This window comes from Tamandua tetradactyla, chromosome 1, assembly GCF_023851605.1.
Source record: "Tamandua tetradactyla isolate mTamTet1 chromosome 1, mTamTet1.pri, whole genome shotgun sequence".
Taxonomy (NCBI): Eukaryota; Metazoa; Chordata; class Mammalia; order Pilosa; family Myrmecophagidae; genus Tamandua; species Tamandua tetradactyla.
In genome coordinates, this window is record NC_135327.1 from 233,349,778 (window position 1) to 233,377,047 (window position 27,270).

The 27,270-nt window shown below is 54.7% G+C and overlaps 1 protein-coding gene across 1 annotated transcript in view; it reads left to right on the plus strand.

The window, feature by feature from the left end:
- RSU1 (Ras suppressor protein 1) overlaps positions 1–27,270 on the plus strand; it is a 96,283-nt gene that overhangs the window by 31,990 nt on the left and 37,023 nt on the right. The window contains exons 5-7 of the mRNA XM_077154967.1: positions 2,058–2,176; positions 3,228–3,310; positions 3,540–3,654. Of these exons, the coding sequence (XP_077011082.1) occupies positions 2,058–2,176; positions 3,228–3,310; positions 3,540–3,654 (317 nt within the window). The remainder of the gene's footprint in view (positions 1–2,057; positions 2,177–3,227; positions 3,311–3,539; positions 3,655–27,270) is intronic.

The following is a 27,270-nucleotide window of genomic DNA, read 5'->3' on the forward strand; positions in this document are numbered from 1 at the left end:
GGAAGCCACGAGATGGAAGCCAGCCCTGGAGAAGCAGAGTGAGGAACCCCACAGGAACAGAGGCTGAAAGCAACAGAGCCCAGGAGCAAGGGACCAGCAGATGCAGCCACGTGACCACCAGCTGACAGAGGGTTCCTGACCCATTGGCCTTCCTTGAATTAGGCTTCTTTCCCTGGAAGGCTTAGTTTGGACGTTTTCACAGGGTTAGAACTGTAAACTTGTAACTTATTAAATTCTCCTTTTTAAAAGCTGTTCCATTTCTGGTGTATTGTATTCTGGCAGCGTGCAAACTAACACACAAGGACTATAAAACTCGTAGGAGAAAATGTAGGGATGCGTCTTTGCAGTCTTCTCTTGGGTCATGATTTCTTGGACTTTACACGCAGAGCACAAGCAGTGAAAGAAAAAGTAGATAACTGGGACCTCCTCAAGATTAAGACCTTTGTGCATGAAAAGGCTTTGCCACAAAAGTGAAAAGAAAGCTTACTCAGTGGGAGAAAATATTTGGAAACCACATATCTGATAAGGGTATTAACATCCAGAATATGTGAAGAAATTCTGCAACTCAACAATAAAAAGACAAGTATCCTGGTTCTGGCTTATCACATCTGACAGCATAAAAATAAACCAGAACAAGGGGTTGGGGCTCGGGAGTTGTGGAGGCAGGAGAGGCTGGCGTCCAGGGGACTCCTGGGCAGGGCTCGGGGGTAGGGGCGCTGCAGCTGCGCAGGTTTCCAGGGCCAGGTGTGGCAGTAGACTGACACGACACCGTGATTTGGGGTGGGCAACCCTAGGCGTGAGCTGTGGGCACCGGGACGGAGGTGCCCGTGGGGACGGGTGCTGGTTGGTGGCTTGGGGCTGGGGCTGGAGCTGGGGCTGGAGCTGGGGCTCTCGCGGGGCTGGCTGGGGTGTGGGTTGCCTCTCGTCCTTGGGGGCTGCTGGCTTTGGGGCTCTTGGTGCTTCATCGAGTGTTTGATGCTGGCTCCATGGAGGGCACAGCTCTGCACAGCTCTGAACAGGAGGGATCTCCGGGCAAGCTGAGCAGAGAAGGTGCCGTGAGGGGTCGGCCCCGGCCTCCTGCGGGCCCTGCTGCAGCCCCGGCGGACGTGGGTGGCCGCGGCATCTAGGGCCTGCTCGGCAGGGTGGGGACCTGGCCTTTGGGAGGCCGCGGATCTCCTGCATCCAATAGATCGGAAACCTGTCTCCCAGACCCCAAAACCTGAAGTTAGGGGTATTTCCTGAATGCGCCCGTGCGCCTTCTGGGAGCCCTCAGCCTCCTGCACTCAGTGGTGCCGGCCCTGGGCAGCTGGGGAACAGGGCTGTCCTTTGGCGCCCAGGAGGCATTGGCTGCCCGAGGGCCCGTGACGAGCATCTTGAGCCCTGACTGTGTAGAGGACAGCGATGTGATCGCCTCGGAGACAGCTTGCAGGCCCAGCCACCTGACCGCTGCCCCTGGGCGGCCACGTCCCTCCTGCCGCGTGCGTGCCGTCCGTTGCCTGTGCCGCCGGGGGCAGAGCTGGGACCGAGCTTCCCGCCTGCAGCAGCCGCTTCGCATAGTGCTTAGCACCCCTCGTGGTGCGAGTCATTTCTTCCAAGCAGTTTCTGCACACGCCCAAGGGAACTGCATTAAGCAAAGTAGGGGTCTTGAAGAAAATGACGGGAGACAGGAAGGAAAAGCTTTTCCCTTAGGTTTCATTAGCGGTTACTTTGAAAGTAATTGTAGAACGGAAGAGTGACCTTTCCCCTTGGAAGGAATAAATGAGATAAAATGAGACAAAACTCGGAAATCCTCCAAGCTTGGTATGTACTGAGGTTTTGCTGCGGCTGCAGCCCGGCACCCCTAAAGGACAGGCGTCCTGTGATTGCCTTTCTGAGCGAATGGTGGCTGAGCTCGCCTTGGGGGGAAGGGTGGGGGGTGGCCCAGGGTTCTGTGAGCAGGGGCCCTATGTGCCCGCTGGGGTGGGGGCGAGGTGGGGGCGCAGTGGGGGTGGGGCGGGTGGGGCCGGGCAGGGCAGGGCTGGGTCGGGTGGCAGGCCTGATTCTGGGCCCCCCTGCAGCATGAACCGGCTGAGCGCCCTGCCCCGGGGATTCGGCTCGCTGCCTGCCCTCGAGGTCCTCGACCTGACCTACAACAACCTCAGCGAGAACTCTCTCCCTGGAAACTTCTTCTACCTTAGTAAGAAACTTATAATTTATACATCTCCGTAAAACTCTGTTTTGCGTTCTGAAAATGAGGTTGCATTCTGAAAATGAAGTGTTTTGCCAGGTGTCCAAGAGAAATCACTGGACACCTGGTGTTTTCTTTGTAAATTCTTTTGAATGTTCCTTGCAGCTCGGCAGGGCACACTGGGACCGGGCACCACGCATCCCGAGTCCAGGTGCCCCTGATGCCCTGCGCTGGTGAGACTTGCTGTGCCAATCGAGTGCCCGTGCCTAATGACGTCGGGGCCTGTGTGGGGGTTGAGTTTAGAAAAAACAAGATCCATGCTGCTGTTCACTTTGGATATTTGCCCAAAGATATCAGAATCAATAATCTATAAAGTACCTATTAATAAGCTGCGTACAGCCTTTATAAGAACCCCGTGAACGCTGTCTCCTTTGTCTGGCACGCAACCACATGCAGGAAGCCGTCTGTCATGCCTACACATGCTGTGTCCATTCCCATGCAGACACGCTCTGGCTGCCCAGGTTCAGAGATCAGTACAGGTGACGTCCAGGACCTTGCGTCCAGCTGCTCTGAGAAGTGCTGCTTCTCCCACGGAAAAGCCTTCTGAGCCCGCTTCCATTTTTTCCCCTCTGTGTCCATCTCTCCCAGACTTTTCCAGCTTGGGAAACCAACTCTGAAATGTGTTCTTGGACCATATGTCTTGATTTTCATTTGATGAAATTGTTTTTATTACATATATGAACATGCTTATCTGTTGAAATGTAAGTAAATGTCTGAAAACAACCAAAATGGCCTCAAACAGGGCAGGCAGGAGCCCTCCCTGGAGGCGCTGCTGCAGCTTTGGTGCCCGTGCCCCGGCCGCGTGCGGACTCTGGCCGGGAGCTCTCCTGGGCTCTCCTGGGCTCTCCGGCCACTCAGGGCCGCGGCGCGCTGTCTCACCCGCTTGTGCTGACCGTGACCGCGTCCCCAGGCGGCCATTCATCACCACGCCCTCCCCTGCATCGATCCAACCTCAGGTGGCCGCCCCTCCAGCCTGTTTATCTTGCTGTTTAATTTGCAGCCACCCTGCGTGCCCTCTATCTAAGTGACAACGACTTTGAAGTCCTGCCGCCAGATATCGGGAAGCTCACCAAGCTGCAGATCGTAAGTAATTTATCTAAATTCTGAGAAAATCAATTTGCTTCTGCAGCCCTCGTGTGCTGGAATCAAGTCAATTGGGAAGGAGGCAGTTTGCCCCGCAGGACGCGCTGCCCCTTGTTTCCCTGCAGACTCTCGTAAATAAATTGGAAGCGGCTCTGGGGGCGGGAGGGCATGGGGCCTGGGGGCCGCTTGGGTGGCCGCAGCCCTGACAGCCCCCATTGCCTCCCTCCAGCTCAGCCTGCGGGACAACGACCTGATCTCACTGCCCAAGGAGACCGGGGAGCTGGCCCAGCTCAAGGAGCTGCACATCCAGGGGAACCGCTTGACCGTGCTGCCCCCGGAGCTGGGTGAGGCGCCTGGTCACTCCTGCACCTCCACCCCTGGCCAGAGCCGGCATCCAGGACTGGCTGGTCTGGCGCCGGTGGGCAGCTCCACGCCCTGTGTCCCCACGTTGCTGGGAAGGGAGCCCCTAGCTGGCCCTGTCTGGCAGGCACAAGAGCTGTGGCCCTGCCCAGCTGCCCCTCTGAGCAGGACGGTCAGCACACTCAGCCCTGCTCGCCCTCCATCACGACTTCCCCTAAAAATGTCTAGCGGGTGTGGATGGCCTTGGTGCAGCTGCTTGCAGAGGAGACCTGCTCTCTGGCCGGGGTCCCTGGGCCCCAGGGTGGCTCAGGCCCCTCTGAAGCCCCTCACACTGGTCAGGCCCCCAGGCCACGCCGCCTGCCCCAGAGGGTTTGTGAGCAGATTCTGCGCTGTGTGTTCCTCAGTCCTGCTCTGCACGTGCTCCCAAAGACCGCGCTCGTCACACGCTCAACCAGACCCCTCTGAGGGTGCAGGCCCAGGGAGCTGAGCAGCGTTTCGCCATGCCGGGTTCGGAATTTAAAGGATGGGAACGAGGCGTGGCTGGGGTGCCGGCCGCCCCATCATACTGGTGGCTGCCCCGTGGGAAAGGGCAGGTGGCCGTGGACACCCTGGTCAGGGTTCCCTGGTCAGAAGCTGCGCCCCACACCTTCCTCAGGGGTGCAGGACACACTCGGTTCCCAGGAGCTTCCTGGGACCTTCTCCACGCAGCGCTGGTGGTCAGCCCGTCCGTGGGGAAGGGTGCGGGGTCTGGAAACACTTTTTGCGAAGGATTTTAAAGCAGAGTCTTCTCGTAGGGTATGGCCTTAACACCTGGAGCTCGTGTGAGATGCAGGTGCCAGGTGCCAGGTGCCGTTCCAGGTGAGCAATAGTGCTCCAGACACGAGCCCGGCTCCTGTGGAGTGCCAGCTCCCATGGAACGCAAGTGCCCATGGAATACAGCTCCTGTGGAGCGCCAGCTCCCATGGAACGCGAGTGCCCATGGAACGCCAGCTCCCATGAAATGTGAGTGCTGTGGAATGTGAGCTCCCGTGCAACGCCAGATCCTGTGGAACGCGAGTGCCTGTGGAATGTGAGTGCTGTGGTATGCCAGCGCCCGTGGATCTCCAGCTCCCATACACAAGTGCCATGGAATGCCAGCTCCCGAGGAATACGAGTGCTGTGGAATGCCAGCGCCCGTGGATCTCCAGCTCCCATACATGAGTGCCATGGAATGCCAGCGCTGTGGAATACGAGTGCTCAGCAGGGCTCGCTGGCTGGCTGGGGCAGTAAAGGGGAGGCCTGTGTTGTGCTTTGTTGTTTTCGAGCAGTAGGGCAGTGTAGGGCATTTGCTAAACTGTTTTTTCCATCAGATAACGCTTTAGAAGAGCAGATGATTGAGTCTCTCGTATCCTCCGTCCTGTCTGAGTGTGCTGGAGCCACACCTGGCTGCCCATCCGTTGTGCTCTGTAAAGTGGTAGTTGGGGCAGGTGGAACAGCAGGGGGGCAGCAGTGGTGGGGGTGTGGGGATCCAGCAGGGTAGGGGGCAGTTGGACGGCGGCGGTGGGGATTTGGGGCCCAGCTCAGCAGCTACAACTGTTTCCCCCAGCCCTGGGCTGGCATGCCGAGAGCAGGTTGGAGGTGGCGTGGTGTCCAGTTCGGGGAGGGGCGGAGGGTCCAGGTACTTCTAAAGCGGAGGTGGCCCAGGGGGCTGGCGGTTTGCTCCGAGCAGCTGCACGGCCAGGTGGGTTCAGGGGGCCGCAGAGATGGAGGCTGGTCGTGCGAGCCGTCCTGGGCACCTGAAGTTTGAGGGGCCCTCTGGGTACCCCGTGCAGTACCACAGGCATCGGTGTCTGTGCCCTGTGGCTTCTCTGGTTCTTGGGCCCTCCTGGGCTGCTGGACCCTTGTCTTGGGAGAAGGAAGCCACGTGGGCCAGCACAGCGGGACCACTCCCCAGGACGTGCCTGCTCTCACCCTGGGGGGGGGTGCTGGCAGGACCAGGGTCCAAGTTACTTTTTTGAGTGTGCTGCGTGGCGGGGGTCACATTTTGTTCTTTTTCCATGTGACTGTCCTGTTACTGCAGCATCAGTTGTTGAATTTCTGCTTGTTTTTTGTTTGTTTGCTTGTGTTTGTTTTTTTGGGGGGAAATACATCGATTGGGAATCGAACCCAGGTCTCCTGCATGGCAGGTGAGAATTCTACCACTGAACTCCCCTCACACCCCCACGGTAACTTTTTTTAATATCCAGAAACCTGTCTGCATATCTCCTGTCCCCCAAAAGGTCTCAGGTGTGTGGCGTGCCTCCTCTCCGACTTTTTATTACGACACAGGAACGTGAGACTGTAGGTTGGGCCTGGGTCGAGGGGTGTGGGGAGCCCCTGGGAATTGGGGCGGGTGGGGGCAGGGCCTGCCAGGGGGGCTCGGCTACAGCGTGGGGGCTGCCTGCTCCAAGCCTCCCAGGCCGACAAAGGCTGCACCTGCTTCAGGGTGGCCCCCAGCCCCTGCAGCCTGGCCCCCAGCCCCATGCAACCTGGCCCCCAGCCCCTGCAGCCTGGCCCCCAGCCCCATGCAACCTGACCCCCAGCCCCTGCAGCTTGGCCCCCAGCCCCATGCAACCTGGCCCCCAGCCCCTGCAGCCTGGCCCCCTGGTGCTCTCCTCCGCCCTCTGCCGTTCCCATCAGGAGCTGCCCACTGTGCCCACCTCACCTGCTTGCGCCCCCCACGCCCGAGTGGGTCTGCCACGCCCCAGGGTGCCTGTGTCCGCACGTCGATCCAGCTGGGGCCCAGCACGGGCTTCCCTCGGGCCCCTCCTGGCACCCGCAGCCCAGCAGCCCCCTGGCAGCACCTTTTGGGCAAACACCGGTCGGCGCCCACCGCGAGCCCACAGGCCATCCCCGTGGAAGGGAGGCACCTGCCCGGGCCTGTGCGGCCAGCGCAAGGCTGCTGCACAGAGGTGGGTTCCTCCCCTCCTGTCCCAGCCCCGCGGGCGGCACCTCCCTCTCCCTCCCCGGCCTGCCTCCTGCCTCCTGCCTCCTGCCTCCTCCCTGAGGACGGGGGGCCCTGGGCTGTGCTGCCCTGCGCCCTCGCCCTGCCCCCTCAGCACCGCTGCCCGGGACTTTTGTCCCCAGCCCGAGTCTTGGACCTTCCAGAGCTGTTCTCGGCCCCAGACGCCACAGACCTCAGGGCCAGCCTGGGCTGCAGCGCTGACGTCGGGCCTGGGGACCGCGCGAGTGAGCCCATCCGCGCCCTGACACCCGTCTGCCTCTTCTGGCTGTGAAAATGTGTGTGCAGCAGTGCTGCAGCTTTCATCCTGGTGTCTTGCACAGATTTTGTAAAATTTACCCCTGAGGGGTTCATGTGTGTGCTGTTGCAGACGGTCCTTTTGAATTTCTGTGGTTGCTGGTATGTGGAGGCACGGTGGGTTTCTGTAAGTTAATCCTCGTTTGTTTGGCTTTCCCTGGAGCCTTCTCCAGATACAATATATTTCCAAATAAAGAAATTTGTCTCTTTTTCCAGTCTTTGCGATTTTCACCCATTTTTCCTGTTCTCTTGCACTGGGCAGGGAAGGCCGAGCCCTGGACTGCAGGCAGTGCCGTCCAGCAGGAGAGGGCCTCCGTCCACTTCTCGCTGCTGGAAGTACTTGGTCACCCGAGGCACTTGCTCCTGTCCAGGTGGTCACGTAGCTTTCTTCTGGTCTCAGGGTCTGCACGTTTGGTTCCCCGGCCTGGTGGTCCCAGGGCCGGTTGGTGGTATGGGGGCAGTGCCTGAGGCTGCTTCCGAGCAAGCCCTTCACGTCCTCAGCTGCTCAGGGGCCCCTCGCTCAGGGGCTGCCTCCTGTGCCTGAGCAGATCCGTGGAGAGACCACATGGCTCAGGCCAGCTGCTGTGCCCGCTTGGACGTGGGTCCCCAGCAGCTGTGCCCCTTTAGTCGTCGTTCTCCAGCAGCTGTACCCGCTCGGACGTGGGTCCCCAGCAGCTGTGCCCCTTTAGTCGTCGTTCCCCAGCAGCTGTGCTCACTTGATCATGGGTCCTCACCATTCTGTGCCCACTTGAACCTGGGTCCCTACCAGCCTGTGCCCACTTGGCCGTGGGCCCCAGTAGCCTGTGCTCGGTTGATCATGGGTCCTCACCAGTCTGTGTCCACTTGAACCTGGGTCCCTACCAGCCTGTGCCCACTTGGATGTGGGTCCCCAGCAGCTGTGTTTGCTTGGTCGTGGGTCCTTACCAGCCTGTGCCTGCTTCGACGTGGGTGCTCAGCAGCCTGTGCCCACTTGGTCTAGGGTCCCCAGCAGTTCGTGCCCGCTTGGTTGTGGGTCCCCAGCAGCCTGTGCCCGCTTGGACGTGCGTCCTGCAGCAGCCTTTTGGCCTACCTGACGTGCTGCCTGGGTCAGCTGCGCCCAGCTGCTGGTCTTGGAGGTGAGGAGATGATGCGTGCCATCGTGTTCGCCCTCCAGGTTTGGAGGCGACACTGTGCAGCTGCAGACAGCTAGGGCGTCTCCTTTATCTGTCAGCGTGGTAGGTTTTGTTGAATTTTCATAATTGGCAGGTGATGCAGCCGTCAGTAACTAATACAGCAATTAAGAACTAGTACATCCTCCTTAGCTGGTAATTGGTGAATTGGCTGGTGTTGGGCGCCGTGAGCTGACCTTGCTAAAACCCACTTGATCACACTGTGTTGCCCATTACCGAAATGGAACTTGTACACCCCATGACCCACCCACGTAAGAAGCCAGGTCGGTGGTTTTAGTGAGTCCTCACAGCAGTGCACCCATGATGAGGCTTTACAACACTTTTCCCACCTCAGGGAATCACGCCTTCTGACTGAGGCCCCCGCCTCTGCCCGCTGAGCCCCGGGCCCATCTCATCTCGCCTGCCCGTCTCGTCTTACCCGCTCGGACCTTGCACAGAAGCCCTAGAGCGCATGGGCTTTTGAGCTGGTTCTTCCGCTTGCAGTGTTTCCCACATTGCAGCGTTATCGGCGCCTCTTCCGCTGTGTGGCTCTGGCATCCGTCCGTCTATCCGTCCTCCTTTGGTGCAACTTGGGCTGCCGTGCTTTGGGCTGTTTGGAGAAGGGTGCTGTGACCTGTCGCGTCCGTGTACCTAGGGGCGGAATTGCTGGGCCACATGGTGGAGCCGGAGTCACCGGCTGTTTTCCTGAGTGAGTGCAACACTTTGTACCCATAGCAGGAGTACGCGCTCCTTTCTCCACAGCCCACCAGCACCGAGGTTTTCCTAACACCCAACCTGTTGGCCGTGAACTTGTATTTCAGTATGGTTTTGACTCCGGTTCTCTTAGGCCAGTGTCGATGGGCATCTTTTCTTGTGTTTATTGGTCATTTGTTCATCTTTGTAGAAATATCTGTTCAGATCCTTTGCCCAGTTTTTAATTGGGTTATTTGTCTTTTTATTATTGAGCTGAATGAGTTCTTTATGCATTCTAGAGACAAGTCCCCTAGCAGTTAATGTGATTTGCAAATATTTTCTCCAATTTTATGAATTATCATCTTCCTTTCATGATAGTACCCTTTGAAGCACAAAAGTTTTCATGAAGTCAAAGTTATCTCTTTTTTCTCTTGTTCTTTCTTTGATTGTCTCATCTAAGAATGCATTGCCAGATCCCAGGTCACAAGGGTTTGCCTCTGTTTTATTCAAGGAGTTTCATAGTTTCGGCTCTGATATTTGGGTCTTGAGCCATTCTTAGTTACTGTGCATGTGGTGAGACTGTCTCACGTCTTTAGTTGCTCTTTCCTTGGTAGTGTTTTTTCGTTTTGCCTGTCGTTTCCAGCTCAAGTAGTCTTACCCTGCACGACTGATGCGAACCCCTGCGCAGCTTTCTGGAGCTCTTTTTCTTTGCAGTTCCTTTCTTCCTGCTGCACTGCCCCACAAATTCCAGCTCTCTCTGTAGCTCAAGCTCTGCTCTGCCCCCTTCAGCTCAGCAGCCTTACTCTGTGGGGTCTACCCTCCCTGGAGATGCCCGTGGGAGGCCTGGTGCTGGTGGGCTCTGGTGCTCTGTCCCTGCTCTCCAGGTGCCCATCCCCAGGCAGAGGCGACTCCCTGCATCTCACCTGGCTGCACCCTGGGGCGATGGGCCCATGCCAGGACTGGCGTTTGCTAACTTTCGGTTTGGGCTAGTGCATTGTACTTGCCCCTCTGCCCCTTTCTTGCCCCGCATGCAGCCTTTTTCCTTGGTTTGTCCCCTCACCCTTACATTCACTGGCAGTGCCTCACAAGCATGGAGTAATGGGGTATCTTCCGTGCTGCTCACAGACGCTCCCTGGGGCCGTTTCCCCATCGTTGCTGGCATGACCCCATTTGAAGTCCCTGGAGGGTCTCAGGCTTCACTGCTTTGTAAAGAATCTCTCCATCACTGCCGTAGCCGAGACCACCTGCTCCTAACACCTTTCTCTTTTTATTTATATTCCTTGGTGTGAAACTTGATGTCCCTCCCTTATGCACATGCATATTTATGGTCATGTTCCCTGAAGCCATTCTTTTTCATCTTTTCAGGAATCCCTAACCCCTCTCAGAGACGGTGAGACCCATGGGAGACCCTGGCTCCCAAATCTCCATTTTCACATAGGGAGCTTCGCACGTAATTTGAGGGGTTTGTAAAATGTCCCCAAAATATCCACACACCGTTTGGTGTAAAGTCCCACCCCAAATACTCTGTGTTTTAGCCTTTTCCCTTGGCCCTGTCTGCCTGGCCAGCACCAGAGGACTCTGCATGCCATGAAGGCTGCAGAGCGAGAGACCCATCGCTCCCGCCCAGGCCACAGGCTGCGGGGTCGGGGTCATAGATAAACTTTAAAGGGGTGCTGCCTCTCCCCTTTGCATTTGAAAGGCTGTGCCACAGTGTCAGACAATAAATCACGACTTGCTACCACAGCTTGCAGTCAGTTAATACAAATTGCCAGGGAAACACTAAATCTGTCACTTTGTGTGATCTGACCATTTAACAATCGGAGTAGTGTGGGGAAGGAGGGCTGATTGGGAACAGAAGAAGCAAATGTAGTGGCAGATGCAATTAGCAAGATGGATGCCCGTGCTCCAGGTTCATTGCTTGGTCCTCTAGTTGACCGGAGAAAGCACTTGCCGTCCAAGACTTTGCATTTGCAGGTTCTGTTGAGGAGTGCAGGGAAGTGAGCTGCCCTGGCAGCACCTCGGGGCGTGCGCCTTTCTCTGGACTCTGCCCGCCAGGTCGAGATGACAGTCGCCACCCTCACTCGTGCTCTTAATTGAGAGTCCAGAACCTTCCGTCAGCCAGTGTGCGTTTATACTGTAGCTGCTCTCCTACTCACAAAACCTTCCGTGCCTCTGTCCTTCGTCGCAGTTCCTCGCACCCCCACATCACAGCGGTCACGGGGTCGCACGGCCGGGCTTTCCTTCCCTTCATGCCTAGGGTCGGAGCTGTAGCAGGCGCAGCTTTGGGTGACGTTGAGATTTCTTGGCTTTGCATTTCTTTGCTTTACAAATGAATACAGTTGCTCCTGTGTCGAGGATGATGCACGAGCTGCTGCTGCTGAGTGCCTTGGTTTCCCGGGGTGGACTGGGCTTCACGCTTCAGATGTGCCCTTCTGGCTGCTCCTAGGTGAGGAGCCCACACAGGGCAGTGACCACACCCCCCAGGATGGGCTGTGTGCCCCTTACCCGCAGACTCCATACCCTTTGTCTCCCGACGCTGTGCACAGCCTGCCAACCCCACGGGAAGGAGGGTGCCGGGAGGCTTGGGTCCCAGCTGTGGCTGCCTTGGGTAGTCCAGAGGGGCTTCCAGAATCATCCGCCACCACAGCAAAACAAAAAGAAAGAACAGAAAGCAGCCGTGCCTGTCGCGTCTCACAGCCGAGGGGTGGACAGTCTAAACCTGCAGGGCGGGCGGCCCTCCTCCCCGTGCCGGCCCCTGCCTGTTTGTCTTTTAGTTTTCAATGTTTCTGTGATGTTTGTGTTAGCTTTATAAACTGAGTAAAGTTAGCTTTTGCTTCATAACAAACTACTTCAGAATTTGGCAGCCCGTCCCACCGTCTCATAATTCTCTCTCCCTCCTTTACAGCTCAGAACGAATCTCTCTTCCATCTTGAAGTCTTAAATTTATCCCTTCCATATCCATGTGCATGTTACTTCTCTGAAATTCCCAACGTTCTTATCCGTTTTATTCATTTAGGATTTCATTTATTAAATTATGGTTAAAAAAAAAATTTGGTGAATTGAAACAGAACCCTCCTGTTTGCTCCCGGCTCTGTTTGTCGGGGCTGCCTCGACTCGCAGGGGCCGGGCTCCCTCCCTGCTGTGGGTGGGGGGTGCGGGGGGAGCTGGGTGGGTCCTGCTGTGGTGGGGGGTGGTCCCTTCCCGCGGATGTCTGCAGTTTAAATAGCCGTTTGAAGCCATGGGCCGATGCTGTTGGGTAACAGCGTCTTCCACATCGAGTAACGTCTTTCTTATGCCATCACTTTCGGGTTCTGCTTACTTGTCTCTCCCTGGAAACATCAGAGCTGGTTTATGGTAGGGATCTGGGGTGCAACGTGCCAAAAGTTCTCCTTAAGAGGCTCCTGAAATTGGTGTGGGAACCAGGGGCCTGCGTTGGAGACTTTGTGTCTTTTTAGAAATGTGATGTCTGGGGCGCGGGGCCGTTCCTGCAGCGCGTCGTGGCAGTGAACTGCTGGCTGTGCATGTGCCGTTGCTGTCTGGGGGAAAAGCCTTCTGCTGCTTCTGTGGAAAATGGATTCTCAATTCCTGCAGCTTCTGTCTGGAGCTCAGTCAGCCTCCCCGTGACGCCACTGGGGCTGCTGCTTCCCGGGCGCGAGCTGAGTGGGACATCTAGGCGGACTCGTGTGCACGGAGCAGCCCCTGCCCCAGGCGGGGCCTCCCCAAGTCCACGTCCAAGCAGGGTGACTGGAGGTGCGGACGGCCACTGGAGACTGCCCTGCGCGCAGGCTGAGGGGACATTTACGGGGTCAGAGCATTGGTTTCGGCAAAGAGTGAAAAGAGACATTTACTCTTGGCATCCTCGTGTGAAATTCCATCCTGGGTGGTGGGGGGCTTGGGCCTGGGGCTCCCCTCATCCTGCCTGTGGGTAATGGGGTCAGGTGAGGGACATCAGAATTCACAGATTTTTTTTTTAATGGTAGGGAGGATGGTATGCAAAAGGAAGGGGGGCCTTTATTTGCTGTCATGTTACCATAAAAATAGTTTATGTTTGTATTTTTTAAACTAAAGCATTTAGAAAGCTCAGAAAATTTACTTAAAATCTTATCACCTTGAAATGACAATTGTGACCTGTTGGAGACCATCACTCAAGATCCTGAGAAACAGCAGTGGGGTTGTTGAGATATGGGAAGATAATGATAAATAAAGACTTCGTAAAAATATTAAATTTAATCTGAGTTTCAGAAAGGAGACTCAAAGGAAGAAATGACTGGGCTGACCATTTTAGCCCAGAAAATATTAAAATATTAGTTACCATATTTTCTAGAGTGAAGAATAAAAATAGACTGCTGTGCCGATTTGAAAGGATGTGTGTACCCTAGAAAAGCTGTGTTTAATCCTAATCCCGTTTTGTAAAGACAGCCGTTTCTTCTAATCCCTATTCAGTACTGCATGTTTGAAACTAATTAGATCATCTCCCTGGAGATGTGATTCAGTCAAGAGTGATTGTTACACTGGATTAGGTGGAGACGTGTCTCCGCCCATTTGGGTGGGTCTTGATTAGTTTACTGGAATCCTATAAAAGAGGAAACATTTTGGAGAAAGCAGGAGCTTCTGAGAGAGCAGAATGACATAGCCATGAGAAGCAGAGTCTACCAGCCAGCCTCCTTTGGAGATGAAGAAGGAAAACGCCTCCCAGGGAGCTCCAGGAAACAGGAACCCAGGAGAGGAAGCTAGCAGATGACACAGTGTTCGCCATGTGCCCTTCCAGATGAGAAAGGAACCCTGACTGTGTTCACCATGTGCCTCTCACTTGAGAGAGAAACTGAACTTCATCGGCCTTCTTGAACCAAGGTATCTCTCCCTGGATGCCTGTGATTGGACATTTCTATAGACTTGTTTAATTGGGACATTTCCATGGCCTATAAGCTGTTAACTTGCATTATTAAACTCCCGTTTTTAAAAGCTGTTCTGTTTCTGGTATATTGTATTCTGGCAGCTAGCAAACTAGAACAATTATCATATATATTTAAAGTATATTTTCGAGTATAGTTTTCAAGATAGTGAATAGCTGTTTGATTTATTGCTTAGTTGGCTAGATGTAATTGCCAGGTTTTTGCAGGACTTCTCCCCAGAGTCTGTGACATTGCTTGCCCTTGGTTCTGCAAGTCTGAGAGTGTCTGTCAGGTCCTTTCTTATTTGGTAGACAGTCCATCTGGGTATAAAAACCTAGCTTCTCCTTCTCTTTTCCCAGACCTTTGTAGGCATCATCTTTGACACTGGATCTTGGTAAAAGATGTTAGAAGACAGCCTGAGTTTTCTGCTTACTGAATTACTTGTTTTTTCTACCAGGATGCCTGTGGGATTATTTATCTCTCTTTCGTCATGCCCAGAACCTGTGTACAGAGAACTGCATATGGTGTAAGCTCACAGCTCAGTGAATTACTGCAGGGTGGGCTTCTGCAGGACCCCGGAACTGCTCAGGCTCCCTCACTCCCATCCCTTCCTTTCTGCTAACCGGTAGCTACGGCCTTGTGCTTCGATACTTGTTATCAGCTGTAAGTAAGCAGAGCCGTCCAGCACGTGTTCTGGCCTTTTCCATTTGATGTTGCTTCAAGAGTGCCTGTGCTGCATGTTCCCCCGTTTTCATGGCTCGCGTGGTGGGAAGTGTCTCTGCGTCCACCCCATTGCCATCTTGTCCCCTGGGCGTGTCTGTCTCCTGCTGTGGCCGGGTGCTGGCGTGGAGGGGGTGTGAGCCTCGTGGCACGCTGTGGAGCTGGTGTCCTCTCAGTGGGCTCGCTGTCGGCTCTCAGCCTACCCAGCAGCGACTGCGTGGTGGTCAGGACTCTGGGGTGCTCTGTGCTGGGTTTGCGTCTCCAGCACTGACACGACACCTGCCAGTGTCTGGTTTGTGCGGAATTTCCCGCGTCCGGTCAGCATTCGTCACATCTGTGCTTTGGGCTGGCGTGCCTTTCCCTTTTCCACTCAAGTCACAGTTTGCTCGCTGCGTCGGTGTCTGGGTAGGGTCTGAGAGTGCTCACCCATGCTTCCTGAACGGGGTGCCCTTGGCTCGGGGCCAGCCTCCTGTAGCCCAAGCCGCTCCCGATCCAGGGTGGAAGGAGCAGGTGCCTCCGAGGCTCAGGCGGGTGGGGAGCACCGAGTGCGGGTGTCAAGTGCCAGGCGTGGGGTGTGGGGTGCACGGTGTGGAGTGCAGGGCGCCGGGCCTGGAGTGTGTCATGTGGAGTGTGGGGCGCTGGGGGTGGGGAGCACAGAGTGGGCACCTGTCGCTGCCCGGCCTGCAGCCTGGAACGGCCCCGACGCCTTCTTCCCCGATGTGGGCGGAGCCCTGTGGCCTGGGCTGCAGCACGGGGTCCAGAAGGAGATGTGCACCGTCCGAGTCTGCAGATGACAGCTTTAAAGTGGAGCCACTTGAGAGAAGGTATTTGTCTAGAGGAGGGGCGAATGCTGGCTGTCACATGATAAAGAGAAATTGTTCCTTTACGCCCAGGCCGTCCTCTCCTGTCCACCAGGCCACCGCCCACCTGCCCTCCTGGGATGCCCAGTGCGCAGGGCCGAGCACCGGGCCAGACCCCAGCACCGCATGCCTCCTGGGTGCCCACACCGAGCCTGTGTGGCGGAAGTGCCCTCACAGCTGCCGCCCTGTCGCCATGTTGTTCTGAAAATAGCGCTTAGGCCCCTTTCTGGGTCAGCCTAGCTGGGACCCTGTGGCCCCAGCTGCCCACAGGTGTCTCCACCACCCAGGCATGTCTCACTTGGCATGTCGGACCCCTCTCCTGCCAGCTGCAGAGGCGGGGGCACTCCTCCTGAGCTCCCCAACGTGCCCCCGCCCACACTCAGGCTGGTCCCCCTTCCTCCCATCCCTGGGGGCTCAGAGTGAGGCCCGGCTGCCCCCTCTTCACCCCCTCCCCGTTCTCCCTCACCCCTCCCTCTCTCCCCTCCTCGCCCCCTCCTCGTTCCCCCTCCTCACCCCCTCCCACTCCCCCCTCTTGGCCTCCTCCTTGCCCCCTCCTCGTTCCCCCTCTTCACCCCCTCCCTGTTCTCCCTCACCCCCTGCTCACCCCTCCCTCTCTCCTCCTTGCCCCCTCCTCGTTCCCCCTCCCACTCCCCCCTCTTGGCCTCCTCCTTGCCCTCTCCTCGTTCCCTCTCCTCACCCCCGTTCACCCTCGCAGACCAGCTGCCCCTGCCCTGCCATCCTCTCAGCCCCACATGCCCATGGTGGGGTTCCCAGCCCCTGGCACTTGGGGCAGGTCCTTCCTGAACGTTGTGGCACAAACTGCCCAAAGCAAATGTGTAGTGACTGAGTGAGGCCTCAGCTGGGTGGATGACCAGACTGACCGCACTCCTCGCCCTCGACTGTGAAAGTGACGGGACGGGTGGACAGCGTGCCCTCTCAGCCTGGTGGCCTCTGCTGTTGGCATGCACGTGGCCATGAGCTCTCTGGGCACCGTGGGGCTGGTGGGCGTTGGTTTCTCGTGGACTCTCTGTTAGTAGCTCTGCTGCTGTGTGTGCACGTGTGTGTGTGCGTAGTATAAGTGTGTGCACATATGTGCTCGCCTGTGTGTGCATGTGTGTTGTGCTTGAACGTGTGCATGTGTGCATGTATACCTGTGTGTGCATGTGTGTTGTGCTTGCATGTGCGCATGCACGCCTGTGTGCATGTGTAGTGTTTGCATGTGCGCATGTGTGCATGCATGCTTGTGCACACATCATCTATATTTTTATTCATAAATAATATAAAAAAGGGAAACGTCTGCAGTTTTTTCTTTTCTCATGAATCTCAGTCTGGCTTTGATTATTAGGCTGAGGCTACCTCGTAGCATGAATTAGGAAGTCTCCCCCCCCTTCAGTGTTCTGAGAGAGTTTGCAAATGGATGGGGTTCATTCTTTTTTATGTTTAGCAAAATTCACCAGTGAAGTCATCTGTCCCGAGCTTGTCTTTGTTGGGAGGTTTTTGATTATTGACTTGATCTCCAAACTTATCATTGGTCTGTGGAGATTTTCTGTTTATTCTTGAGTCAGTTTAGGTATTTTGTATGTTTCTAGGGATTTGTCTGTTTTATCTCGATTGTCTAATTTGTTGGCCTGTGATTGTTCAGAATATCACCTTACAATCCTTTTTCTTCTGCAAGATAGGTAGTAGTGTCCCCCTTCCATTTGGGACTTTTGTCCTTTGAGTCTTCTGCCTTTCTTCGTCAGTTTAGCTAGTAGTTCATCACTTTTATTGATTATCTTGTTTTCTAGCCTCTGTTTTACTTATCTCTGCCCTACTCTTTTTTTTTTTGTTTTTGCAAGAAAACAAAGGCATTTATCTGGAGTCTTAGAATGCAGTTTGGTTCAGGTAGCAGCGCAAATCGTGTCTCGTCTTGGCATTCCCAGGCAAGGCTTTTTTTTTAATGCAGTTTTATTGAGATAAATTTGCACAGCATACAAACCATCCATAGTATACAATCGCTGGCTCATAGTATCATAGCTATGCATACCTTCTTCCCGTGGTCAATTTTAGAACATTTTCATTATTCCAGAAAAGAAGTAAACGTAAAAAGGAAAACCCAAATCCTCTTGTACCTCTTATCCCCCCTTAATCTTAATCCAGCCCCCACCCACTCCCATTATTGTCCCCTAGCATTGGCGTGGTACATTTGTTACTGTTGATGAATGAGGATTAAATATTGCTGTTAGTTTTAGTCCATGGTTTGCAGTAGGCGCTATTTGTCCCGTATACCTCTCTTTAATTAACTCCTTGTAACAGTGTTCTACATTTGTTCTAGTTCACGAAATAGCTTGTTTTTTATTTATACAGTTAATCACAGACATTGTCCACCACAAGATTCACCGTGTTATCAGTTCCCATGTCTTACCCTCCAGCTATCCTGATGGTGACACATGACTCTAAACGTCTCCTTTCCACCACATTCACGTGATATTGTTAATTATTCTGAAAATAACATGCTGCTCTCACCTCTGACCATTTCCAAAGGTTTAACTTCACCCTAGTTAAGCATTCTGCACATATTAAACAGCTGCTCTCCATTCTTTAGTCTCATTCTATATCCTGGTAACCCTTATACCAGATTCTATGAGTTTGCATATTCTATTAAGTTCATATCAGTGAGATCACATGATGTTTGTCCTTTCATATCTGCCTTATTTGACTCAACATAATGTCCTCTAGGTTCATCCATGGTGACTCGTGCTTCAGGACTTCACTCCTTATTACTGCTGAGTAATATTCATCATGTGTGTAGACCTCATATTGTTTATCTATTCCTTGGTTGATGGACACTTGGGTTGTTTCCATTTTTCGGCAATTTTGAACAATGCCACTGTAATCATTGGTGTGCAAATGTCTGTTCACATCCCTACTTTCAGATCTTCTGGGTATATACCAAGTTGCAGAACTGCTGAGTCGTAGGGCATCTCTCTACTTAGCTTCCTGAGAAACTGCCAAACCGTCTTTCACAGTGGCTGCACCGTTTTACATTGCTACCAGCAGTGCATAAGAGTCCCCGTTTCTCCACATCTTCTCCAATGTTTGTAGCTTCCTGTTTGTTTAAGAGCATCCATCCTAGTAGGTGTGAGATGATACCTCACTGTGGTTTTCCTTTGCATTTCCCTAATAGCTGATGAGGATGAGCGTCTCTTCCTGTGCTTTTGAGCCATCTGTATTACCTTTTTGAAAAAACTTCTATTCATGCCTTCTGCCCATTTTTTAATGAGGTTGTTTGTCTTTTTATTCTTGAGTTGTAGGATTTCTTTGTATATTCTGGATATCAAACCTTTATCAGATAGATATGTAGTGTGTTAGTTTGAAAGCTGCTGGAATGCAATATACTAGAACTGGAACGGCTTTTAAAAGTGGAAATTTAATGAGTTATAACCTTGCAGTTCTAAGCCTATACAAATGTACAAACTAAGACATCCAGATAAAGATACCTTCACTCAAGAAAGGCTGATGGGTCAGGAACCCTCTGTCAGCTGGTGGTCCCGTGGCTGCATCTGCTGGTCCCTTGCTCCTGGGCTCTGTTGCTTTCAGCCTCTGTTCCTCTGGGGGTTCTCACTTTGCTTCTCCAGGGCTGGCTTCCATCTTGTGGCTTCCCCTGGCTCTCTCCAGTTCTGGCTGGTTTAACATCTCAGGGTGACGTCTTCTGGGCTCCAAGCATCTCCAGACATCCGTGTCTCTGTCTCCACATGTCGGCATCTGTGTCAGCTCTGCTCTGAACTTCTGTCAGCTCTCTCATTTCTGTCTGCTCTGTGGCTTCTGTCAGTTCTCACTGTCTCCCAAATGTTTCCTCTTTTAAAGGATTCCAGTAAACTAATTAAGACCACCTGAAATGGGTGGAATCACATCTCCATCTAATCAAAGGGTCACACCCACAATTGGGTGTGAAACCTCTCCATGGAGATAACCTAATCAGAAGTTTCCATCCTACAGTATTGAATCAGAATTAAAAGAAACGCTGCCTCCACAAGATCGGGTGAGGGTTAAAACATGGCTCCTGTGGGGTGCATAATATTTTCAAACGGACACATGTAGTTTGAAATATTTTCTCCCATTGAGTCAGTTACCTTTTCGTCCTTTTAACAAAGTCCCTTGAAGCACTGAAGCATTTGATTTTGAGGAGTTTGCTTTAATCTTTTTTATTTTCTTCTGCTCACTTTGGGTTTAGTTGGCTCTCTCTCTCTTTTTTTTTTTCTGTTTTCTCCAGGTGTGAGGTTAGATTACTGATTTGAGAACTTTCCTTTTTTTTTAGTATAAATTTTTAGAGCTATAAATTTCCCCCTCAATACTGCCTTTGCTGCATCCTATTAGTTTTCTTATGTTGTGTTTTCATTTATCTTAAGATATTTCCTTAATTTCTTCATGGACCCATTGCTTGTTTAAGAGTTCTATATTTTCCATATATTTCTGCATTTCAACTTCACCCTCTGTTACTAATTTCTAGCTTCAGTTCATTGTGGTTGAAGAAGATACTTTGTTTTGTGATTTACATTTGTCTAACCTACAGAATAATCCACGTACACTTGAGAAGAGTATGTATTCTGCTATTTATAGACTAAGTGTTTTATGTGTATCTGTTAGAATACTTAGTTTATATTATTGTTCAAGTTTTTCATTTCCTTATTGATCTTCTCTCCATGTGTCTGTCCATTAAAAGTGGTGTATTGAAGTTTCCTAATATTAAAGTAGATGGGTTCATTTCCCTGTGCCTGTCCATGCAAAAAAAAAAAAAAAAATCAAACAGTGTTTAAAGTAGAACTATCTATTTCTTTCTTCAAATCTCCCAATCTTTGCTTTATATTTGGGGCTCTGTTGTCAGGTGCTGTTTGATTTGCTAAAGCTGATGAAATACGATACACCAGAACTGGGTCGGCTTGAACAAGGTATGAGTTTACGTTCTAAGGCCGTGGAAATGTCCCAGTTAAGGCATCAGCAGGGTGATACGTTCTCTGGAGACCAGTCGAAGCGTCACAGCGAGGTGTACCGTGGCGTCTGCTCGTCCTTCTCTCCCGGGTTTCGTTGCTTCAGCTTCTGTCTTCTCCGTGTGGCTTTTTCTGTAAACTTCTCTGGGGCTTTTTTTGTGAGCTTCTCTTAATTTCACCTTTCAGACTGTTTGTTTTATCCTCTTATGAAGAACCAGCAGCTCCTCAATTGAAAGAACTTAATCGGAAGGTCCTACCTACAATCTGTCTACGCCCACGGGAATGGATTAAAAGAACATGGCCTTTTCAGGGGTACATAACAGCTTCAAACTACCGTGGGTGAATATTGTTGTATCTCTTTCATGGATTGCCCCTTTTATCAACATATAGTGCCCTTCCTGTCCTTTTAATGGTTTTTTATTTAGAGTCTATTTTGGCTGATATTAGTATTATTATTTCATGGAATATTTTTTCAACCTTTTCCTTTCAACCTACCTGTGTTTTGAATTTAAAAGGTGACTCTTATAAGCAGCGTATACCATAGTTGGATTGTGCGTTTTTATCCATTCTGCCGATCTCTGCTTTTTGACTGGAAAGTCTAACGTTAACGTTTAAAGTAACTATTGATGATACTGTACTTACAACTGCTGTTTTGCTCTATGGTTTTTTAATTCCTTTACCTTTCTTGGCCCTCATTTCTTCCATTACTGACTATTCTTGTTCGCTGATTCTTTGTGTTCCTAGCTGGAGTGCATTCACCTGTTTCCATGGGTCCAGATGTCCCCTTTATCCTCGGAAACAGTGTGCCTTCACGGTCCCTGACACTGCACTGGACATCCCAAAGCTGGCAATTCTTTGCCCCATTTGGCAAGAGACTTCAGTGAGCTGCCCTAAGCTCAGGGCGAATTGTGGTGTGGTGAGCCAGAGATGAATGTCCCACTTCAGCCCCACAGACTTGGAGTCCAAGCTCCCAGCGTGTGCACGAGGGTTACTGCACTCCCTCTGGAACTAGGGCCTGGGGGCCTGTGCTGGGAGGGTGGGTGGCTCTGCCATAAGCTGCAGAGGAGATGGGTGAGCAGCCTGCAAGCCAGTCCTGAAATCCTACCGTTTTCGAGTCTACTCCACACTTCTGGAATTGGCACTCCTCGCTGTGCTACAGCGTGTGCAGGGTGGAGCCCGGAGTGTCTCACTTTGCCTTCTCGATGCCGCCGATTGACCGGTTTGGTTTATAATTGTGTGAATTTATGATTCTGGATTAGCAGAGTGTTCAAGGAACCCTTTGTTTATGTTCTGGGATGCTTATTTGCCTTTTTTATATGTATCGAAAAAAGTCGGTGGTGCTCCCTAAATGCAGAGATTCACAAGGGTTCCTCCTTCTTCTGTACGCTTTTCCCCCGCTGCAGTTTGTGTCTTTGCCTTCATGGACCTCAGGGCCTGAGGTGGGGGGAGCTGTGTCTGCCTGCTGCGCTCTGTGGGGACTCTGCTTTCAGGGATTTGTGCGTTTCCCCCACTGCCTCTTACTTCGGAGATTCGTGTCATCATCGTAGTGTATGGTTAACATGCAATCTGAAAACATTTACATTGTTTCAGAGCATGAATAATTTGAATACATTTAAATTATAATTATGACAAATTTTCAGCTAGACTTAGCATTTGTGTCCCTCACAATTCTTAATTATCCAAGCACATATTTTATGTGACATAAAAGCTGCACCCTTTCAGCTTGTGCAGAGAGCAGGATACTTGGCACCGAAGTAATAAAAATGTAAGCTCCAGAGCGAGAAGCAAAGCTGAAACAAGCCATTTTTACATATAACTTAAGTTTAGGTTCTGTGTAGTAGGTTGATCCCTTACTTAACCTTTAATAAAAAATGGATTCAAGAGTCTTTATATAGAAATAAAAAATAAAGTTAATTTCGTTCCTTACGTCCTTATGAGCAAGGACTGTTCACGTCACGCGTTACAGTGATGGTTCAGCCTCAGGGCTCACCCTCGTGCCTGAAAATTGCCACAGTTTTCGGCAGCCGTTTTGAGGATAGCTGCTAATAGATAAGGTGTTACCATCTGGGAGGGGCTTGAGGATTATAATTAAGATGATTATTTTTAAGATCATGTGATCATATTAAACTGAGCCAGGCTGGTCAACCTTTTTTCTCCTGAGGTCATTTGCGCAGACATTTCTTCTTTCACATGTTTTAGATGTGGAAATTGGACAGAAATCTGGACTCAGCCCCACGCCACCCCTCAGAGCCCCTAAGCTTTCCTCGCACACCCTTTGCTGCGCCCTGCTGTGCAGGGCGGTTCCATCAGCGGGAAGGGAGCACGTTCACATGGGCTCAGGCCGCTTCCCACACCGGGCCCGTGTCCTCCGGTGGGGCACAGAGGCTGATGGGGTGCGTGGAGGGCACAGCCCATGTCCTCCACCCCAGCTGCCCAAGGAAGCTGCCCTGTGAAACGGGTGGGAGCTTGCTGGGCCTCTCAGAGGCGCTTGCATCCAGCTGTGGGCGCTGCGTCTCAGCTCTGCTCCACCGCGGTGCGGGCGCTGCGCTTCTCAGGTCCTGCCACTGGGATGGGCCATCCAGTGTCAGGAGCCTCCCCAGACACCTGGTCCTGGGGCCCACGCTCAGGTGTCCCGGCCTCCCTGGTCTCTCCATCCTCTGTCCTCCCACATCCTGCCTGGTCCTCCCACGTCCTCCCCATCCTCTCTGTCCTCCCATGTCCTCCCCGTCTTGCCCTGTCCTCCCCGTCCTGCCCGGTCCTCCCCGTCCTGCCCGGACCTCCCACATCCTGCCCTGTCCTCCCACGTCCTGTCCTGTCCTCCCCGTCCTGCCCTGTCCTCCCCGTCCTGCCCGGACCTCCCACATCCTGCCCTGTCCTCCCCATCCTCTCTGTCCTCCCCGAACTGCCTGGACCTCCCACGTCCTGCCCTGTCCTCCCCTGTCCTCCCCGTCCTCCCACGTCCTGCCCTGTCCTCCCACGTCCTGTCCTGTTTTCCCACGTCCTGCCCTGTCCTCCCCGTCCTGCCCGTCCTCCCACATCCTGTCCTGTTTTCCCACGTCCTGCCCTGTCCTCCCCGTCCTACCCGGACCTCCCACATCCTGCCCTGTCCTCCCCATCCTCTCTGTCCTCCCCGAACTGCCTGGACCTCCCACGTCCTGCCCTGTCCTTCCCTGTCCTCCCCGTCCTGCCCGGTCCTCCTACGTCCTCTCCATCCTCCCCATCCTCTCTGTTCTCCCATGTCCTCTCCGTCCTCCCCCATCCTGCCCTGTCCTCCCTTGTCCTGCCCTGTCCCCCAGCCCTCCCCAGGGCCTATGTGGTGCCCTGACCCTGAGCCCTGTGCCCCTGAAGGGTGCCTGGCTCCCACATGGGTTTCCTAAGTGGTTGCTGGTGGGAAGTGTATGTCCTGATGACCTGGGCAGGCCTCGGCTCTCAGGCTAAGGGACGCGTGCCCACCCGATGCTCGCCCAGTCCAGGGATGGAGTGAACGTCCTGGAGGCCAGGAGGCCTCGCGTCCAAAAATGATGGTGGGAGGAAAGGGGGTGCCCAGGAGCTGTGCTGCTGGCTGCTCAGGCACGCCTCGGTTCCTTTTCAAGTGGGGTGCGTGTGTCCCGTCCGGGATCGGCGTCTGTGTGTGCTGCCAGCGCCCCATGAGGGCCCCTCCATGCTCGGGCCGCAGTGACAGCGCCTCCTCCACTCTGGGGGCAGTAATGACAGCACCCCCTCGAGTGTGTGGCAGTAATGGTGGTGCTGCCTCACATGTGGCAGTAATGATGGCATCCTCCCCCACGTGTGGCAATAATGATAGCGGTTTCTAGGAATTCACTTTTCTCAGTGCTCTAATAGATTGCATGTTTTTGTTCTCCTAGGTAAATTTTTAACTTTCAATTATTTAAGTAGCTTTGTATGATTATGCCAGACCAGGGATTTCCCGCAGTGAGGTCCCTGCACCTGGGAACTCATGGGGAATGCAGATTCCTGGGCCCCCCCCGGTACCTGCTCAGTCTTCTGAACCCCTGCTTCAGAGCGTCTGGGAAATGCAGAAGGGGTGATGCCACCACCCAGAAATGACCCTCATTAAAGCATCTGTGTGTATACTTATGCTTTTAAAAAAATGAAGTTGGGTCTTATGTGAGTTGAGAGCCTACTTCTTGACCTTTGATATTAGATCATCACCCGTGTCGTCACATTTCGTCTGAAAACGTTGTTAATCCTGTGGCTGCAGATTACCCCTCCTGTGTGTCCCATTCTTTACTAACCCACCCCGTAGCGTGGAGTTGTTTTCAGCTGCCCGGGGGAGCCTATGCGGCTCTGCGGGGAAACTTGCACTCATCAGTCACCGTGATTATCTGTGATTATCTCCTCAGCATGGATTTATCACTGGAGTGGAATTGCTGGTCAACCTGTGAGCCTTTTTATGGCTCCCAGTATATACTGCAAACTGCCTTTTGGGAGGGTGCACGTGGGCCCCAACCTGCACTCCTCAGGGCGGCCCTGCCTCTGCTCCCCGCCCTGCACCCCTCAGGGCGGCTCTGCCCCCACCCTGCACCCCTCGGGGCGGCCCTGCCTCTGCTCCCCGCCCTGCTCCCCTTGGGGCGGCCCTGCCTGTGCTCCCCGCCCTGCACCCCTCGGGGCGGCCCTGCCCCTGCCCTGCACCCTCGAGGCGGCCCTGCCTCTGCTCCCCGCCCTGCTCCCCTCGGGGCGGCCCTGCCCCCGCCCTGCTCCCCTTGGGGCGGCCCTGCCCCCACCCTGCACCTCTCGGGGCGGCCCTGCCCGTGCTCCCCGCCCTGCTCCCCTTGGGGCGGCCCTGCCCGTGCTCCCCGCCCTGCACCCCTCAGGGCAGCCCTGCCCCCACCCTGCACCCCTCGGGGCGGCCCTGCCCCCGCCCTGTACCCCTCGGGGCGGCCCTGCCCCCACCCTGCACCCCTCGGGGCGGCCCTGCCCGTGCTCCCCGCCCTTCACCCCTTGGGGCGGCCCTGCCCGTGCTCCCCACCCTGCACCCCTTGGGGCGGCCCTGCCCGTGCTCCCCACCCTGCACCCCTTGGGGCGGCCCTGCCCCCGCCCTGTTCCCCTCGGGGCGGCCGCAGCACTGCTCCCCATAGGCATGAGGGGTTCACGTCCAGGGCACAGTGTCTCTTGAACGTCAGCACCACCGCCCCTGTGGCGAGGCTGCAGGTGTCCCTGGCGTCCCCAGGTGGGCCCAGCTGTGGGGCAGGAGGAGCTGGGGGCGCCAGGGAGGAGGGCAGTTTCCACCCGCAGCGTCTCGGGTCCTGCTGCTGCCGACTGAAGTGGGCGATGGGCCGAGGCGGGGTCGCGGCTGCTCCTGACGCTGTAAAAAGGCGCGGTGTGTCTCCTGTGCCTTATGTCGTGTGGCCGGTGGCTTCTCCGGGGCTCCTGGTGTGACATTTCTGGGGGGCCAGGAGGCCGGAAGGCTGTCTTGAGCTCACCCCTGGGCTTGGGACCTTGGAGAGGGAGGGGCGGGGGCGGCGGTGGAACCTGGGCTCCCCGTGGGTGGGTGACGTGCGCCGACTCCACCCTCTCCACGGCGGGTTTTCGGGTGCCGCACCCCAAATGGATTGCCAGGGGGGTCATGAGCTGACAAGTTCCAGTTCTCGCACAGAAATGTCCACATTAAGGCGTGAACCAGAGGGGGTGTCACACAAAAGGTCGCTGCATCTGGCCGTCCCAGGCACGTGGCAGCGTCTGCTGGCCCTTCTTCCAGGCGCAGGGCAGACGCCCCAGCCCACGTGAGAAACTGCGTGACCCCAGCCCCGGGCCCACTGGGCAGCAGCACCCGGCCCGGCAGCACGCGGCTTAGTGGTCGCTTCTGACCTGGCTGGCCTGCGCAGCGGCGAAGGGGACATTGGGCGGTTATTAGTGCATGTCCAGAGGTCAGTGGGAGGCCTGGATCGGCCAGCGCGGGCTCTGCCCCTGGGGTGGACATGGGGTTGGGTGGGAGGACCCAGACCCTTTCCTGGAACGTGCACCTGGCCCCACGGTCTGGGTGGCCCGTGAAAGCTCACTGCCCGCATCCCCCTGTCCTGCCGCTCCCCCACTGCGTGCCGCCCCCCCATCCCGCCACTCGCCCACCCCTGTTCCCGCAGCTCCCTGTGCGGTCTGTCCCGCTGCTCCTTGGCCTCACTCTGCTCTTGCTGCCCCGTTGAGCCGGCTGCCGGGGTCCTGGTTGATCGCGGGGGTCCTGGTTGACCGTGGGGATCCTGGTTGACCACAGCAGTCCTGGTTGACTGCAGGGGTCCTGATTGACCGCGAGGTTCCTGGTTGACCGCGGGGATCCTGGTTGACCGTGGGGGTCCTGGTTGACCGCGAGGGTCCTGGTTGACCGCGGGGATGCTGGTTGACCGCGAGGGTCCTGGTTGACCGCGGGGGTCCTGGTTGACCGCGAGGGTCCTGGTTGACCGCGGGGATCCTGGTTGACCGCGGGGGTCCTGGTTGACCGCGGGGATCCTGGTTGACCGCAGGAGTCCTGGTTGACCGCGGGGGTCCTGGTTGACCGCGGGGATCCTGGTTGACCGCGAGGGTCCTGGTTGACCGCGGGGATCCTGGTTGACCGCGGGGGTCCTGGTTGACCGCGGGGATCCTGGTTGACCGCGGGGGTCCTGGTTGACCGCGGGGGTCCTGGTTGACCGCGGGGATCCTGGTTGACCGCGGGGGTCCTGGTTGACCGCGAGGGTCCTGGTTGACCGCGGGGATCCTGGTTGACCGCGAGGGTCCTGGTTGACCACGGGGATCCTGGTTGACTGCGGGGGTCCTGGTTGACCGCTGGGGTCCTGGTTGACTGCGGGGGTCCTGGTTGACCGCTGGGGTCCTGGTTGACTGCGGGGGTCCTGGTTGACCATGGGGATCCTGGTTGACCGCGAGGGTCCTGGTTGACTGTGGGGGTCCTGAGCACAGTTCCTGCCTTGGCCGACGCTGGCAAGGCCATGGAAGTGGAAACCGAGACATGCTCCTGGGCACGGGGAGGTGAGGTGCTTCGGGCAGGGAAACCGCTGGTGGGTCCCCCACTGGGAATTGAGCCCCTCTTTGCA